This window comes from Ursus maritimus, unplaced genomic scaffold, assembly GCF_017311325.1.
Source record: "Ursus maritimus isolate PB19 unplaced genomic scaffold, ASM1731132v1 scaffold_21, whole genome shotgun sequence".
NCBI classification, from domain to species: domain Eukaryota; kingdom Metazoa; phylum Chordata; class Mammalia; order Carnivora; family Ursidae; genus Ursus; species Ursus maritimus.
In genome coordinates, this window is record NW_024424564.1 from 13,015,665 (window position 1) to 13,034,775 (window position 19,111).

The window sequence follows — 19,111 nt, forward strand, 5'->3', positions numbered from 1 at the left end:
ATCATATCATTATGTTGTACACCTGAAACTAATATATATCAATTATACCTCAATAAAATAAATAACTTCCCCAAATATACTAATGAATTCTACAATTCATTATGTTCATCTTGTGAGGTTGTACGTTTTCAAAATTCTGAAACACCACTCAACAACACAATAATTTCATAAAACATGTATGTTTAGGGTTGTAACTTAATATTCACACATTCATAATAACACCATATTTGACTGTGTCTTATTGAACAGACGGGGTAATGACTATTTCCAACAATCAAGCCCACCTTTAACAACAATATGGTTCCAATGAAGGTATTTCAAAAAGATGTAAAAGTTTTAAAGAAAATTCCAAAACAAGGAATTTCATAAATGTTTTTAGCAATGAATAAGCCATGTATATATTATTTAAACATTAATACTATTACTTTACGTAAACGTTCAATTCAGTAAAATGACACCCTTCTACAGTTTTACCAAGTATGAAAGAATCTGTAATCATACAGTATATTTGTTATTGACATACAACCACAAAAATGTATCATTCTAATACAGAAACATTTAAATACATACCAGTATTTAATCAGATAAAGAGGCTCACCTATGTTTTTTAAGTTTTGCTTCTGCATCTGTAACCTGCTTAGTAACCATTGCTATTCTGCCAATCCCATCAATTTCCACATCAGAGTTTGCTGGGGATGATGAACTTGTCTTCAGCTGATCTGATTTAATCAAACGCTGTTTCTCTCGACTAAAATAATCAATAAAAGTAGATGAATTATACCAAAGAATAAACTAAAATTACTTATCTTTAAAGCTCTATTTCACAAAATAAAAATATTAATCATATTGACTAATAATGATGATGACCAATATGCATGACCAAGCTGGCATTCAAAGTTGATAGTCTGCACAGCCTAAGAACAGAGTTGTCAAATCACTATGTTGTACACCTGAAATTAGGGCAACACTGTGTGTCAACAACACTTTAATTTAAAAAAAGAAGAATACTGCTGATTCTACTAAGTATTTTTTCAGCTTTACTGAGGTATAATTGACAAATAAAATTATATATTTAAAGTGTAAAAAAATTGAGAGTGTAGTAATGCTTTATAACAGCTTTCACCTGTTTCCAAGCTGCTTCTATCTCAGTGCACCACTGTATTCAAGTCTATAAATGATCATCTGGCTCCCCCTCCTGTGAGTTATAAAAACATTAACTCTGCATATTGGGTAAAATCAGCACCACTCAATTCCCAATGTGAATAAACTATAAAGACTGAGTTAAGTATTGAAATAGCACATACCTTTACAACTAATTACAAAAACACCACTTACTTGGCAATCTCTTCCTTTAATAATCTATATTCAATCTTCTTTTCTTCAGGCAAAGCTTCAGGTGTTCGCATGGGATCATTTTCTTTCTCAGATTTTGGAGGTACTTTCGGTTTTGAAGCTTGCTAGAGAACAGTTGAAGTCAACCAAATCAACAGCTTCCATTAATCCCACACTGAGATTTATATTTTATATTGCAACCCAGTGCACATTTATGTATTTAGAAACAAATGAATAACTTCATAACTATTTTCTATTTCTTTTCTTAAAACAATGCAGCCTGTTAACCACAACTTAACTGCATGACCCACTAAAGCTCTACAGTTTTAAAATAACTGAACTAAATCATATGTAACCAACATGTACAGTAAAAATAGGGGTAAAAGTTGTACTTAGATAACATAGTTTAATAAAAACTGTTTTCTGGTAAGATGATACAATTTTCAAAGCAATAAATTTCCTTAGTACAGAGGACAATTATCCACTCAATTTTTACTATTTTGAAAACGGGACTAGTCAATTGGAAAAAACCAGGTTTTTAATAGTTAAATCTAACTAAATTTATACGTTCTTCATTATGTAAAGTCCTAAATAACACAAATACTTAAAATATTTCCACAATTTAATATATTAAAAATCTAGACCTCTAAGGTCTAATTTGCAGGAAAAAAACCTTAATGACTATCAATAAATCATCTTTCTTTTCATCTTTCATTACTGCACTTACCTCAGCAGTTCGTCTTGCTTCTTTAATCATGGACTCCAATCCACCGAAAACACTATTGGTTGACTTGGAAGCCTCTCCATCAGACTCACTGTCATCTGAATCATTCAGTGTTACAACCACTGACTTATGCTTTGGAAGCTGCAAAGATAATATATTTGTTACTTTTTTTTTTTAAGATTTTATTTATTTATTTGACAGAGAGAGACAGCCAGCGAGAGAGGGAACACAAGCAGGGGGAGTGGGAGAGGAAGCAGGCTCCAAGCGGAGAAGCCTGATGTGGGGCTCGATCCTACAACGCTGGGATCACGCCCTGAGCCAAAGGCAGACACTTAACGACTGCGCCACCCAGGCGCCCCAATATATTTGTTACTTTTGATGACAAAAGTAACTATTCTTTTCTTGGCTCTACCCCAATTAGATGTGTGGCCCTGGACAAGTCATTTAACCTCTTGAATTTCAATTCCTAAAAATAATGGACTCCAAGTAGACAGTCTGTGGTTTCTTATCGTTATGTTGCATAACTAACTTTGTTCCACTTCACCAATACTGTTATTTATTTGCCCACCACATAAAATATTCTGTATTTTCAGTCTTTCTAGACACTACCATGGTAGATCACCTTTCTCATTAAGTTTTATTTTCTCCAACTTTCTTTCTTTCTTTCATTTATTTTAGAGAGGCAGGGAGGGCAGAGGGAGAGGGAGAAAGAATCTTAATTAAGCAGGCCCCCTATCCCACAACCCTGAGATTATGACCTGGGGCGAAACCAAGAATCAGATGCCTAACCAACTGAGCCACCCAGGCGCCCCATTTTCTCCGACTTTCTATAAGGAACCATAATGTCACTTAAATTAGCTATTTTACAACCAAACAAAAAATTAATAATTCTGCATAGTTATTGACAAAACTTTTTGGCTTTTGTGGTTATATAGACAGGGCAAGTGGCCAAAATTGGTTTACCTATCAGAGGCAAGATTTCAGCTTGGCTTTGCTCCAGTTATTTTACTTCAAAGCCATTGGAAAACAAGGTAAAAAGAAATTGTCGTTTCAATCTCTTTGATGGACATTAGTAAACATCATAAATAAATTCTGCTGTTACAGTATAGGTATTAATTGGAAAAATATGAGCAAGACATAAATGAAGATGGGAGAAATAAAAAATATACATACAATTTTCTAAAAGTAACTCTGGAACAAAGAAAATCTGAATGGACCAATTATATAGAAAAAATTGAAAAAAAAATGGCAAAGGTAATAATGAAAATAATGCTTCTCCAAAAACATTATCACTAAACTCTACCAGTTTTCAAGAGAAGAAACTGCTTCCATTTCACTATTAATAAATAAAAAATAAATTTTTCTTATATATGTACATATATAAACTAGGAGTTAGGGAATAAGACAGCAAAATTTCATAAAAATTTCTCACAAACTGTTCAACCGTAGGATTAAATATTTTGCTTGTTTTTACCGAGATCACAGTTCGTGGAAGACGAGGTCCTCTGTGAAACTTTGGGTTCTGTATCCTAGGCTGAGATACTGTATTAATACTGACTATCGATAGATTGCTTCTTGGCACAGGCTGTGAATTGTTCAGAACTGGAGGTGAAGGTGGGTCACTATTACTGGATGTTTCCTAAGTAAGGAAAAGAGAAATATGAAACATTTTTAAATAAAAAGACATTTCTTCATCTTGAAAAATCTTGAGTAAATTAGCTTCAGACTTACGCTTTACTGAAAAGCCCAATAAATCCCAGAGAAAAGCAAAGCTAAAACTAGGGTCAAGAGCACCACCTAGAGGTTCAGGCACCTAAATTACCTCTGGCTTAAAAGCTCTTTTATTTGCAAGAGATTTAAGTAGCTCTTCCCGAAGCAGCATTTCTTCCTCCTCTTCCTCATCTGCAAAAGGTGGTTTTGGAGGCTGTTCTGGATCTTCAGGTGGGAGAGGTGGTAAAGGTGGTAGAGGAGGTAGAGGTTCAAGAGAAACACACAAGCCTTCCACATAAGGCTGGCTCAAAGGTGGCATAGACTGGTTATTTTTAAAAGAGAAGAAATAATTACAGTGCAAATTTTACAAATTTCAAATATTTATCTCTGGAGCAACATTAAATTTAAAATGGTAACCTTTAGGTTATTACTTTAGTTGTAATGATAAGTGACCTAAGTGTCTTGTACACATCTTAAAACTAAACCAAATTCAATATTCAACCATGAAAAAAGTATAATTTTTGCAATAAAAAAAATCAATAATATTTGAAACATCTAATTTATGAACCTCAAGGTAATTATACAAACTTCTCCACTCCCTTTCTTATTTTCATTCAGTATTCCAAAAGACAGAAATCAAAGTTTATGGGTCTCTCCTCTAAAGGACTACCTGAAAACAAGTGAAGATATTGAAAACCAAGAACATATGATAGATATTTGAGTAAAAAACAAAAATTAGGCACCAAAGGAATTCTGGAAATAGTCCAGAGTATTTCAAGAACTGTTAAGAAGACTCTCTTAAATGCCTGTGTGATGGCTTCTTAACAAATTACTTACAAAGAAAACCAAATTTATACCAATCTCTGAGTTTGGATATATTTTTGTTTCAAAGAACTGCCAGAATTTCCCTTGTCATTTAGTTCATCCATTCTCCATTTCCCAAAAGGAAACATTTCGAGGAAGAAGGGAAAAAAAAAAAAGTTTTCTCTCACTCTGTGCTCTAATATTCCCCTCACCTTAAGCTTCCAAGGAGAACACCCGATGTCCACCTAGGAACTATGAAATGGCAAAGTTCCCTGGTAACCTACTGAGAGAGATCCAACTTGGTCTGTAGGTTCTTTCAATCTAGAAATAACTTCAGAACTTTTACTTTATGATTCCCCCACTTCCTTTTTTCTTTCTTTTCTTTTCTTTTAAATGAGGGCCTGGCAGTTCTTTTAAAAGGAATCTGGGGAAAAAAGAAACTAACTTCTACATACAATGTTCTTTTGCTGAAATTTCAAATTAAAAATAACTGTATTTATCAAAAGAGGAGAAAGGAAAGAATTCATTTCTAAAAGTATCCTAATGCACTTAAATCCCAACTGCCAAAAGAAGATAATGCAAAAGAGTAGATAATCTTATTCTGCTTTGGAATAAATTTTTGGAGGAGCTACTAGCTGAGAAGGAAAAAGGAAACGTGCTAAATATTGAAAGAAAGTACACATGAGATTAAAAATTAGCTATGAGGGGCGCCTGGGTGGTACAGTTGTTAAGCATCTGCCTTGGGCTCAGGGCGTGATCCCAGGTTCTGGGATGGAGCCCCACATCAGGCTTCTCCGCAGGAGCCTGCTTCTTCCTCTCCCACTCCCCCTGCTTGTGTTCCCTCTCTCGCTGGCTGTCTCTCTCTGTCAAATAAATAATAAAAATCTTTCAAAAAAAAATTAGCTATGAAAAAATCTCCCAAATGAACAGCCTGCCAATCCATAATTAACTATTTATTCTATAGATTTCATAGCTATTAATTTTGGTAAACAATTCTAATTTAAGTTCTCTTCAAACATTAACTAATTTCGTTAAATGCCAGTTTTTCAATACAAATTAGTAAAGACACAAAACAACAGAATAATTTTCTTAAAAATCACATCAGTTCTCACTTACAGAAACCTGAGGTGGCGGAGGCAAAGAAATAGATGGTGCTGGAGAAAAATACCCCAGTGAACATTCAGAGAAGAATGGTGGTTGCACCGGTGAAGGGGCTGTAAAAAATTTTTTTGTTAAGAGTTTACGAATATACTTTGAAAGGAATAAAGATAATGACGTTTGAAGAAATAAAAATACACCTAAACAGAGTGCAAATTAGTATCTTTAAACTCCATGCGACCTCGCCACCTATTCAACATTGTCCTTTACCATCATGAAGAAAGCCTTCCAACTTAAGTTGGCTCTTAGCGCCTTAAAACTCTTTGTTCCACCTTTCACTCATCTAACAGGAGACAGAGCGTATGTTTTACAAACATATTTTTAAGGAATAATAAAACAAAAAACTCCCCTGAATCTACTAAAATGTCCTAACCAAAAGACAAACAAAAAACAAACCAGTAATGTGGCAATTCCATTCCTCCCTTTATGTGGAATGAAAAAATGAACTACTTAAGTTGTATAGAAAGCAAATAGTAGGAGTGAAAAGAACTACCTACTGCTGTATTTAATCAATTAAATGTACACTTTGTCACATTTAATAATTCTGAAATAGTTAAAAATCAATGAATCTCAGTTAAATTGTTAGCATTTTTTTCCTTCCCCGGTAGCAGGTAAAATAATTGTGCATTTTACCTTCAGTGGTTTCTCATGAGTCAGTGAAATAGGACAGATTCAAAGACTACTCTTGCTACCCAATACTGTATAACCTCAGGGAAAAACTAATGCTGCTTCTTTCTCCCAGCTGTCTCTTAAGTCAATATGGCTATTACCCACATGATTTATATAGTTAACCCGTGCCCAAATGATACCATTTGAAAATACAATGTCCTTTAGAACATTTTACTTCTTAAAAATAAATACCTGTAGCGAATAGAGCAAAAAGCTACAATTTGACAAAGCTGAGGGAAGAGTACATTCTCAATTTTTTACAAAATTCTTTTGAAGCATAGTTCATAAAATTATTTTATAGAAATAAAGACTATTAATACTGTCAATACTTAGGAATGCTATGAATTATCCTGAAGAACCCAGAAGTAAGAAAACTTAATACTGACCAAAGAGAGTTAAATTTTGAAATCAAAACATAATATGAAATTATCAAACATAAGCCTCAAAACAATAACCAAAAATAAGCATTTTTGGTAAACATTACCCAAATCATACAGATTTTTCTTTGTTTCTGTCTGGACACACTAAAGTAAGAATCTCGTTTTGATATGTTCTGACAATATGACCATAGGGAGAAATACATATGATCTTTCAAGTAAGCATTCCAGTTCCTAGAATGCCAACTACATTCAGTTATCTGCCTCAGTTTTATGTGTTTTAATTAGTGAGAAAATAGGTCTCCCACAGAATCACCCCTGAATATCAATTAAAGCAAGTCTCCAGCCCTCAAGAAGAGTCACATCCTAGAATATGCAATCTAATTGAAGTACTGCCCTGACCAGTTCTAACCACAGCCTCTACTGAGATGCCACTAGTAGTACCACTTATCATCTCCAAATTCCTACAAAGTACCATCACTGGAAGGAGAAAGGAAGCCCAAAAACAAGAAACACTTTTCTTTTTTAACTAGAGCAGAAATTACGATATAAAGATAAGAGATCGAAAGTTTATTTTTTTTATTTAAAAGCAGTACTCTCATCTTTCCCACAATCTTCATTTTTTAGATTAATAGCAGAGTTTAAACACTGCCTTTTTATTTAAATGCTATCTAGAAAGAAACACTTGAAAGAAAGGTTAATATTATACATTTGACGTTTGCTCTCAAAGTACTCCACCAAATGTCTATGGTTACACAATTCACCAGCAAACGTCACTTTCATTACACATTTCTTTCAAGCTTTTGGGTAGCTTTATGATCATTTTCCATTTATAAAAATTTGTAAATATGTGACTTTTAAGTTTTGGTTCATACCTGGAGAATTGGTTTCACTATCTGTATCCATAGCAACTTCTTCATAGTTATCATATTGATAAATGCCTCCTCCACTATCAGTAGGTTGCTTATCTAAGGATCGTCTTAGGTCAGGATCTGAAGACTAATAACACAAGATATTTTTCAGTTTCAAAGCATTTTCTGTCTTAGTCTATTCGTAGGCTAGAAATTATGAAACAATTGACAGTTATCCTCTAGGGAACAGTATCAAAAATCATATTCCTCTATAAAATAAGATGACACCAAGTTCCTGACCACTTATGGCCTCTCTGTATGAGAAACTAGATGAATAAATTCAAGTTTTATGTCATCAAGACTATATTTTAGGGGCACTGGGTGGCTCAGTTGGTTGAGTGTCTGATTCTTAGTTTCAGCTTGGGTCATGATCTCCTGGTTGTGGAATCAAGTCCCATGTCAAGCTCCGTGCTCAGTGTAGAGTTTGCTTCAGATTCTCTCTCCCTCTCCCTTACTCTCTCTCTCTCAAATAAATAAAAATCTTTAAAAAAAAAAAAAAAGGCTATATTTTAGAGCATTTTGAAAAAATAAAGTAACATCTTAGTTATGAATACACTGATGACAGCTGACTACCAGAAACTCTTAGGCGATGTGTTTGTGTGTAGTTTTCTTTTTGTATTTCTTACAACGTTTCACTCACAGAGATAGTTCATAGCTAAGAAAACCTATCAAGATTGATAACAGTAACGTGGAACTACAATACTTTTTTCTTAAAAAAGACTCTAACAAAGTACTTTTTAGAAATTCGAAGTATATTTATAAATTCCTTGCTTAAGCAAACCTAGTTCCTGACTCCCTACAATTAAAGAGCTCTTACTCTAACATCCCTCTCTTCTTTGGTAGTTCATTCACAAGTCTAATTTCAAATCTCAAAATCCTGAAATCTGTCACTGATATCACTAGATCAATATTAAATCTCCAGTTTACCGCCTGACACCATTCATAAAAAACAATGACAATCATTATCAATGACTTTACTTAGTAAAGGTTCACAAATGCTAAATAACTAAAGTAGCCAAAACACTAAGGCTATGATGATTTAACTTTCTTTAAAATAGTCCATACCAATTAGTCATGACACAATTTTAATTCTACAATACTAAACAAATGCTAAAAAAAAATACAACAGAACACCCTAATGAAATTCTCCCCTAATACTTTGGGTATGGCCATTTTTAGGGTAAGTCCTCACTACAAGTTAGTAATCTTACTTTCTTCTAAACAGAGAAAGATGAAAAAGCCAAAAGCAGACTTTGCTAACCGTAACTTTCATCTTTCATTTCTTCGGTTTCTAGTATCTACAACTATAGAAAACTCATTCTCAATTATAACCAACCTTCCCTTCTCCCCCAAAAAGCTGTAACAAGTTCTATCAAACACAGTAACTCTATACTTTTTCTTAGTTGGCTGTATTTATGAAGTAAGACAATAAGGACACTTAAATTTGAATATTGTTTTGATTTATATTTTTACACTCTTTACCTTACTTCTTGATCTCCTCTTTCCACCAACCAATTTCATGAATCGATTGTACTGCTCTTCCTGATTTGAGAGATCCCGAATTTTTCTGATTTCTTCTTCTCTTTTCCTTCTCTCTTCTTCTTCAGCTTGTTTCCGCTGATCCTCTTCTTTCTGCCTTTCCTGTTCTTTTTGCTGTTGTAGTTTCTTCCATGCCTTTGTTTGCTGCTTCCTTAATGCCTGTTTAGCTTTAAATGAAAATACAGAAACATCAGTATCTATTAGTTAGAATTTTCTAGATAAAGGAAAACAAATGCTTTATATTTATTTTCATTATCACTAAATCAAATATACAGCTGCTCCTCCAAGTTGTTTATATAGGACTGTCCCCCATTCAGGGCCCTATACTTCCCAAACTCAAAACTTTCTGAGTTAAAATCTTGAAACTACACTGATATATGAATTCAAAAGAATTTAACAGAAATGATCACCTGTAGTGCTAACTTTTTTGGCTGAATGTGTTTTTGTACTGGTTTTAACTTTTTGCTGTACAGTTTTCGTCTTAGTCAACTTTTCTTTGCTTTCTTTCATCACCTGCTGTTCTTTTTGTTGCCATTTTTTACTGGCTGACTGAAGAGCCAAAAGACGAAGTTGTAGTTCAGACAGTTCCTCTTCATCTTCACCAAGTTTCTTTAAAAAAAGAAATAGTTGTAACTTCTTAGTTCTATTATTTGACCTTAAACATTTCACCAAGTCAAACCTTTCCAAGGATCAGAATTTAGAGTTAGTTGTAAAGGAAACATTTAAATGGCAATATAAGTAAAGTAAGGAAACAAACTACTTATCACAGCCCTACAACCCAATCCAATCCCTATGATATAGACGGAAGATCAATCTGTGGAGGGTGTGTGTATATGTAAATTGAAGGGTTAGAGGGGATAAGTACAACTGATGGAACAGGATGATGCAAAAAGGAAGTTAAGGATCAGAGATCAGCATTTAACTGACAAGAAAGTAAAAATCTGATGACAAACAAGGAAGTAAAAATCTGATGACAGGAAATGCAAGAAGAAATTGACCCAGGAGAGGTCAAGAATGAAGAATGAAGTGGTTCCAGAACCATGTGATTTACTAGTCTTACAAGTAATACAGAGAACAGGTACACTGAATCTCAAGAGTGAAATTTGCAAACTTTTTAAAAAATACATATTTTATAATTCTTTAGATTTACTTATATTTGAACATTACATGTTCTAAAACTACAGATACTTATCTGAATATTTAAAATATTTTGACCACCCAAGACTTTTCTTCAGGGAAGCTAAAACAGGAAAACAGGTTAACAGCCAATGTTTGAAAGCTTTTTTCCAATTGAAATATCTTAATTTTTTCACTCTACCTTTTTAAAAATAATTTAAAAAATCCATTCTCTAACATTTTAGCTAAAATATAATTGAAATTGTCAGGCAAAGTAAGCAGAGATTTTTTTTAGATTTTATTTATTTGACAGAGCACACGTGCACAAGCAGGGGGAGGGGCAGAGGGAGAGGGAGAAGCAGGCTCCGCAGGGTGAGCAAGGAGCCCGTCCCAGGACCCCAGGATCATGACCTGAGCCGAAGGCAGCCGCTTAACCAACTGAGCCACTCAGGCACCCCATAAGCACAGATTCTTAATTGGAGTACATAGATATGGTGGGGAGAGACATATTAGGAGTCCTCTGGCCTCCCTATCCTTTGAAATCAAATGCAAAACTCTTTTTTTCTTTATGTGTATGTATAAAGAAGGCGGGAATCAAAAGAGACCTAGATTCAAAAAGGTTAACGCCCACTTACTTAATAACTTTTGCTTATAAGTGAATTATAATCACATTTTGTCTAATATCCTATTAAATTATTTAACTCCTAAGCAGTGGGTCCTTCCTACTGGTTTCACTTTACTATAAACTATTATAAATGCCTAACTGAATTGCCACCACATATTTCAGTACTTCAGTTTATCCAAACCAGGCTATAGATACCCTTTCCACCGTTGGGAAATACATGTAACAAATGAGTTGAAAAAATTATCTTTTTTTTAACTCTAAGTCACTTAAACATACCAAATTCTACTGCTTGGTCCTGCAGTTCTAGAGCTGTGCTATCTGGTATGGTGGCAATGAGCCCCATGTGGCTATATAAATTTAAATTAACTAAAATGGAATAAGAAATTTAGTTCCTCAGCCACACTAATCACATTTCAAGTGCTTAAAAGCCACATGTGGTTAATAGCTACCATATTGGAAAGTGTAAATAAAGAACATTTCCATCATTGTAGAAAATTCTATTGGATAGTCCTGATCTAGAGAGTTTAAAATAAAGCTATCATCACTGTTCCATTGAGACTTAAAAGTCTTTGATTACTTTTTGCAACCACTCCTCTAGGAATGAAAGAAAGAAGGTACTGATTCTGTCATACAACTATATGCTACTTCAAGCAGTTACCTGATCAGCAAGAGCACCGAACCCCATTTAACTCCTTGCTCCGACATTTAAGTCCTACAGAACTTTAGGCAAGCCACTTAATCTACCCATATGAATCTTACCTCATCTGTAAATCAAATAATGTCAACTTAATTTATGAAGTTATTGTAAGGACATTAAAAAATGTATACACATGCACATGCGTGTGTGTGTGTGTGTACACGTGTATCTATTATATTATCAATCTTAAATTCAGGATCATCTCTTTCCTAAAGCTTCTAGGCTCTTTGCATCATTTTAATTTACTCATAAAAACTAACTGAAATCTTAAAAGGAATAAAGGTATTCCAGATCTCTAATTCAACAGAGAAAAGGCTTGGGCTATTGAGAGCTATTACATGTCAAACACAGTGTTTGGTGCTTCTGTACTTTATCCTGCTGAACCTCACCACAATCCAGAGAACAGATGACATCAAACTCATTGTGCAGAGAAGGAAACAGAGGCAAGCAAAGGCAAGAGCTTACACCAAGATCACTCAGTTAATAAGAGGAGGAGCTAGAACTGAACAGCAGGTCAAGGTCTAAGTCCAAAGATCTCCCACACAGGATAATCCCCCAAAAGCAGGAAAACTCTGGGTGACTATTAAAAGTTTCAAAAAAATAACCAAAAGATCTATCTATGGATATATATAAAAAAACACTTCAATTAAATTCAAGTTGACTGAACCCAACCCAAAGATACTGAAGGACATCTCTCCAGATTTTCTTATCTTTTAGGCTTATGTTCAAATGGAGGTAATGATGAAAGAAATGATGTAAAGGAAAAGAATGGAAAACAAGACAGAATCCTCTTTCAAAAGAACAGAGCAAAGCAGTATAAGAATCAGTCTTACAGAGACACCCAATTCCAAAAAGGAGGATCTTACCTTTTCAGATAGAATGTCTGAGGCACTAATTCTTCTTGTTAAATTTTGTTCTTTATCTTCTAATCCTTTGAAATAAAACAGCATACTTTGAATACTCTGAAAAACAGCTACCATCAATTTAAAATAAAATGCTATATGATATTTGGTAATAATTATTTTAAGGGGTCTCTCATTTTCTCAATCTCTGACCAAAAAGGAAAGAATGCTATTAGAATGAAAATCTGACCAAACGTTTCATATCAGCCTCATTACTGAATGTTATCAGGCAAAATGACTCAAAATATTAAATAAGTTAAAATTGTACTTTGATAAAATAACTTATGAACTGAAAGTAATTATTTCAATAATAGAATTTACATTAAGCTGGCAGTAACTTATGAGCACAATGCTTCCTTTAAAACAAGTACAAACCATAAATTTCAAACTATAAATCTAACTTTACACAAAACTTATAAAAGCAGGTCATTGTTTAATTCACCAAACATAATTAGGCACTGTCCTACCACTGTTACGGGTCTCTACGATACAACTATTTCAATTCTGACTCAGTACTTCCCAGATTGGTCTTAGGCAGTCATGCAGTATTTTTAAAATTATTATCCAGAATTCTAAACTGAGCTAAAGACAATCATCAGGACATAGGTAGTAGTTAAAACCATCTAATTAAGAACACCCTTGGACAATGGAACACAGAGGACAGTTAAGAAATTACAAAAGAATACTATTAAAAAAAAAAGAGGAAAATCAGAAGATTATAAGAAATTCCAGATGTATATGGTATTACTGAAACCCCCAAATTTCACGTTTATCAAGAAAAACATCACTGAATATAGTAGATATGTGTACTCCCTATAGAATATTCTCAACATTGTGGCCTGTTTGGTCCTTTGAGAATATAAAACAAATTATACCAGTCTTTTGCTCAAGACCCTGTAGTAGCTCACATTTCATTCAGAATAAAAAACAAAGTTCTTATGAGGCTGTGCATGATCGATCCCAACCCATCTCTGACCTCTTCTCTCCCACTATTCAGCACCCCCACTCTCTTTTCTTTAGTGGCACAGGCCTCCCTGATATTTCCCAAATATACCAGGTACCCTTCTGCCTTAACAATAGTTACTCTAGTTTGTTGATTCTCAAACTTTACCAGGTATTAGAATCAACAAGGTGGCTTATTAAATAAAGATTGTTGGGCCCCGTGTCCAGAGTTTCCAATTCAGTAGACCTAGGATAGGGCCTGAGCATTTACATTTAATTTTTTTTAGAGATTTTTATTTATTTGAGAGAGGGAGCAAGAGAGAGCATGAGTGGGGTAAGGGGCAGAGGGAGAAACAGACTCCCCGCTGAGCAGGGAAACAGATGCGGGCTCCTCTCTGGGATCATGACTTGAGCCAAAGGAAGCCGCTTCACCAACTGAGCCATCCAGGCACCCCAGCATTTGCATTTTCATTAAGTTCCCAGGTAATGCTGGTCCAAGGACCAAAGTTAGAAAACCACTGCTCTAGCTATTTTTTATCTGCCTAGAAAGCTCTTCCCTCAGATATCCATTTGGCTAGTCCCTCATGGTCTCCAAAGCCTTTGTTTAAATCTCACCTTCAAACTCAGGCCTTTGTTGATCACTCATTAATACTACAACCTATACCTGCTATCCCCCTACTTACCCTGCTACACTTTTCCCATAACTGTTATTTACTAATCACATCTATTCTTCCTCTTTCTAAAATACAAGCCCATGAAGGCATTAACTGACTATTTGTTCATGGATAGATTTCTAAGAGCCTGGAATAAAGTGCTCAATTTTTTTTTTTTTTAAGATTTTATTTATTTATTCAACAGATAGAGACAGCCAGCGAGAGAGGGAACACAAGCAGGGGGAGTGGGAGAGGGAGAAGCAGGCTCACAGCAGAAGAGCCTGATGTGGGACTCGATCCCGTCACGCCGGGATCACGCCCTGAGCCTAAGGCAGACGCTTAACCACTGTGCCACCCAGGCGCCCCAAAAGTGCTCAATTTTTGAATGAATGGAAAAATGAAATAAAAAAATGAAGGAAAATTAAAATTAATTTTGTAATTACATCAAAGTAACTCTGCCCTGACTAGTTTCAGTGAAGAGTAGACAAGCGGATTGCACTGGATTGAGAGGTAAAGTGAAGAGAGTCAGCACCGGCTAGCCCTTCAAGGAATCTGGTTGAAAAGACAAGTTAAGGGAGAATATAGAATGGGGAAGAGAGAGTGATTACACTTTGGGAGGAAGACGTAAATACGTTTATACTAAGAACTCCTTAAGAGAAAGTGGTTAAAGATGAATCAAAATAAACAACAGATGGAGCAATGTTCCAGAGAAAGGAGAAGTTAGAGCCAGAAATACAGGTTAAAACAAAGTGGCCATAAACAAAAATGAAATGAAGTGAAAATCAATACAGATATAAATTTACAGTCAGAAAGTGAGAAGCTGAAAGTTGAGTGAGAATACTTGAAATAGGAGGCACACCCATAGGCTGAACAATAGGAATAAAGTTGAGTAAAAGGCCTGAAAAAAATAATAAAGGTTTAGAAGAGTTGTTGAGAAAAATGGAAAAGCAGCTAATCACTAACAACTTAAAAGCTTGACGGCAGAGCTAAGAGTCTGATGGCCCACGTGGCGTTTAAGAAAATCTAAATTCCTTAGCCAAGACATTCAAGGCCCTCTACAATCTGATTTCAATCTACCCTTTTATAAATTTATACCCAACTGCTCCAAGAAACATACCATATATCCCACACTGCACCCATTTTAGATCAATCTCAATTATCCTTTAAAAGTTCTCTGTGCTTTTTATCTGCTCATTTGGGTTCCTTCTTACTTCCTAACTTGAAAAGACTCATTTTTTGAGACACATATCAAACATTTCCATACTACGAAAACTTTCTAAACCCAGGCAGACATATTTGATCCTTCCCCTGTACTACTGCAGGCTTTCATACATTAACTCTTACTATCCTCTATAATAGTTATTTGCGTGTTTTTTCTATCCCACTGAGTTATACTTTTTGAAACTGCCTGCCTGGAGTCATGGTGCTAAATTGAAGAAGAAAAAACATGTCCCTGAGAATATGTAACCAAAATCAGTCACCACTCAGGTTTGCAGCCCAATTTACACCACATGGGTGGCCTTGAAAACTTCGAATATAAAGCAGTCCCAGGACAAAAGTCTACTCAGGTGCCTGGCAGTGGCAAAAGCAAACCCTCTCTTAGAAGTCCATCTTTGTCCCAGGCCTCAAAAAATTCCCACCAAAAAAAAAAAACAAAAAAAAAAAAAACCTGAAACAAAAATGAGCACCTTAAGAAACAAAAAAGAGAAAAGGAAAAGAAAAAAATCACTAAGAAAAGAAGGTACCAAAAATGGGAACCAGAATAAGAGAAATCTAAAAAGAATGACCAAAGCAATTTGAAAAAAAATTATAATGAAATACTAAAATAAAAACTGTAACTGGAATTTAAAATTCAATAAGTGAGCTCAAGGCAAATTAGACACACTAAAGAGAGAATCTGTAAACTGAGAGATGCATCAGAAGAAATTTTCCAGAACGTAGCAGATTTACAAAGAGATGGAAACTTAAAAGAAATGAAGACAAACGGAAGATAAAGATGATTTGATACGCATACAGATATACAGAATTCCAGAAAAGAGAGAGAATGGGAAACTATTTGAGATAATGACTATTTTTCAGAATCAATGAAAACAAGAAGCACAACAGATCAAAGCTGAATAAAAAGAAATCACAAAGAACACACCATAAACTACAGAATATCAAAGACAAAAATAGGATTTTTAAAGCAAGCAGAGAAAGAAGATAAATTACTTTCAAATTAGAAATCATTAAGACTGATAGCTTACTTTTCAAAATTAATAATGGAAGCCAGAAAATATCTTCAATATGTTGAGAATATACTTAGCCAATCTAGAATTCCAAACCTAGAAAGTTATCTTTAAAAAAGGGCAAACAGAATTAAGTTTTCTATCCAGCAGACACATCCAAATTCTAAAAAGCATAAATGATTCTAAACACAGAATAGTGACCCAAGAAAGTGTTAAATATATGAGCAAAGCAAGGCAAATACTGGCCTTTGTATATGGAGAGGGTAAAAACCTTGATTAATTTTGAACGTCGGTAAGAATTCATGTTACAATTCTGAAAGGAACCACTTGGAGACAAGAAACTTAATATCTAACTTCCAAACCAGTAAAAGGAAAATAAAAAAATTGTATGGGGGGGGGCACAAAAGAGGCAAGAAAGAGAAAAAGGACAAAACCCAAGTATCAGTAATAATGAAAAATGCAAACAGACTACATATTCTAGTAAAGGACAAAGACTGTCAGACTAAGTTACAAAAGAAATCCAGTTCTATACTATGTACAATTGACATCTGAGACATGAGAATATGGAAAGACTGAAAGAATGGAAAATGATATACAAGGCGTATACACTTACCAAAAGAAAGATGGTGTGACTATTGGCATAAGCTAAGTCTTTCTGGCAGAACCATTACCAGAGATAAAGAAGGCCACCACATAATAACAAGAATAATGAGTCAATTCCTCAGCCTCAAAGTATTTAAAATAAAAACTGAAAACCATAAATCGTGGCTGATGTTAACAAACCTTTCACTAATTAAACAAGCAGATCAAAAAATGAAGGAAGATGTGAACATAAAAAGCTTGATCTAACAATATAATCCTTTCAAACACATATACAATTATAAAAAATCAATCGCATACAATAAAGCAATTCTCTACAAATAAATATGACAGTATCTATATTCTCATTCTTTAATATACAATTCTCTGACAATATGGTTGACTTAGAAATTAGTAACAAAAAACGTAGTTAAAAAATCTTTGTGTTTGGAAGTTAAGAAACACACTTCCAAACAGCCTAAGGTTAAAGAAAAACAAAAATTAGAAAATATTTAGAAATGAATGAGAAAAAAATTATATGTCACAAACTGCTAAAGTAGAAATTTCATAACCCAAATTAATCTTAATAGAAGAGAGGCTGAAAACTAACAAGTTCTTTTCTTTTTTAAGGATTTTATTTATTCGACAGAAAGAGACAGCGAGAGAGAGGGAACACAGCAGGGGGAGTGAGAAAGGGAGACACAGGCCTCCTCCTGAGCAGGGAGCCCCATGAGGGGCTCGAACCCAGGACCCTGGGATCATGACCTGAGCCCAAGGCAGACGCTAAACTTAACGACTGAGCTACCCAGGTGCCCCAAAACTAACAAGTTTTAAAAGCTATGGACTTATTTCTAGGGAAATTTAAAACCAGGGATATAACTTATAAATGCTACAAGTAATAGAAAAGTGAGATTCTCTTTTTTTTACATTTTATTTATTTGAGAGAGAGAGAGAAGGGGGGAGGGGCAGAGGGAGAGGCAGAAAAACACCCCGCTGAGCAGGGAGCCAGACGTGGGGCTCCATCCCAGGACCCTGAGATCATGACCTGAGCCAAAAACAGACGCTTAACCAACTGAGCCACCCAGGCATCCCAAAAAATGAGATTCTTAAGAATAATTTTTTATAAACTTCACAACTTATAGGAAATGGACACATTACCAGAAAAACAGAGTTTACCTAAACTGCCTTAACCAGAAACAGAAAGCATGAACAGTCAACAGTGTAAAACCTTTCCAGAAAAAATTCCATCCAGGCCCAGACACTTCTACCAAAAAGACCTACCAAATATCCCAGGAACAATTCTAATCTTAATTTAATCCCAAGAATAAAGAAGAAACCACTCCCCAACTCATTTTGAGCATATGATAACCTCATACTAGAACTTGGCAAGGAAAAGGGGGGAAAAATTAAAGGCTATAAACCCAGATGAAAAATGCTAAATAAAACATTAGCAAACCTTCATTTATGAAGACTTTATAATTGCCCCAAACTTGAAGAACCCAAATATCCCTCAAATGGAAATGGATAAACAAACTGTACATAACTATACAATGGCACATTCAGCAATCAGAATGAACTAGTGATACGTACAACCACATGGATGAATCTCAAATACACTATGCTAAGTTAAAGAAGCTAGAATCCAAAGGCAATATACTGCATGATTCCATTTATATGACATTTTGGAAAAGGCAAAACCACAGGGAAAGAAAAGTCAGTAGTCACCTGGTGGGCTGACAGCTGGGGGAGGAAGGAACTCATTGCAAAGGGGCATGGGAGAATCTGTGAGAGTTGACAAAACTGTTATCTTAATTGTGGTGCCTGGCAATGGTTACCCAACTGCCTGCATTTGTCAAAATGTAACTATACACTAAAAAGGGTAAATTTTACTGCATATAAATTATACCTTCATAAAAAGAGAAAAAGAAAAAATTTAACAAATCAAATCCATGATGTACAAAAATAACATATCATGATCTGGATTTAACCCAAATATACCAGGGTGGTTTAACACTACAAAATTAACTAATATAATCGATTACACTAATAAATTAAAAGAGAAAAATAATATGTTTTTCTCAATAATAAAGAAAATAGATGTGATAAACTTCAACATCCATTCATGCTGAAAATCTCAAACAAGGA

General features: G+C 34.6%; 1 protein-coding gene across 1 annotated transcript in view; it reads right to left on the reverse strand.

Moving 5' to 3' along the window:
• ZFC3H1 (zinc finger C3H1-type containing) overlaps positions 1–19,111 on the reverse strand; it is a 50,498-nt gene that overhangs the window by 24,943 nt on the left and 6,444 nt on the right. Inside the window, exons 3-12 of the mRNA XM_008684302.2 lie at positions 12,529–12,593; positions 9,635–9,833; positions 9,168–9,391; positions 7,650–7,773; positions 5,687–5,784; positions 3,879–4,088; positions 3,531–3,695; positions 2,060–2,197; positions 1,336–1,457; positions 599–748 (exon numbers count right to left, since the gene is read on the reverse strand). Coding sequence (XP_008682524.2) covers positions 599–748; positions 1,336–1,457; positions 2,060–2,197; positions 3,531–3,695; positions 3,879–4,088; positions 5,687–5,784; positions 7,650–7,773; positions 9,168–9,391; positions 9,635–9,833; positions 12,529–12,593 — 1,495 coding nt within the window. The remainder of the gene's footprint in view (positions 1–598; positions 749–1,335; positions 1,458–2,059; positions 2,198–3,530; positions 3,696–3,878; positions 4,089–5,686; positions 5,785–7,649; positions 7,774–9,167; positions 9,392–9,634; positions 9,834–12,528; positions 12,594–19,111) is intronic.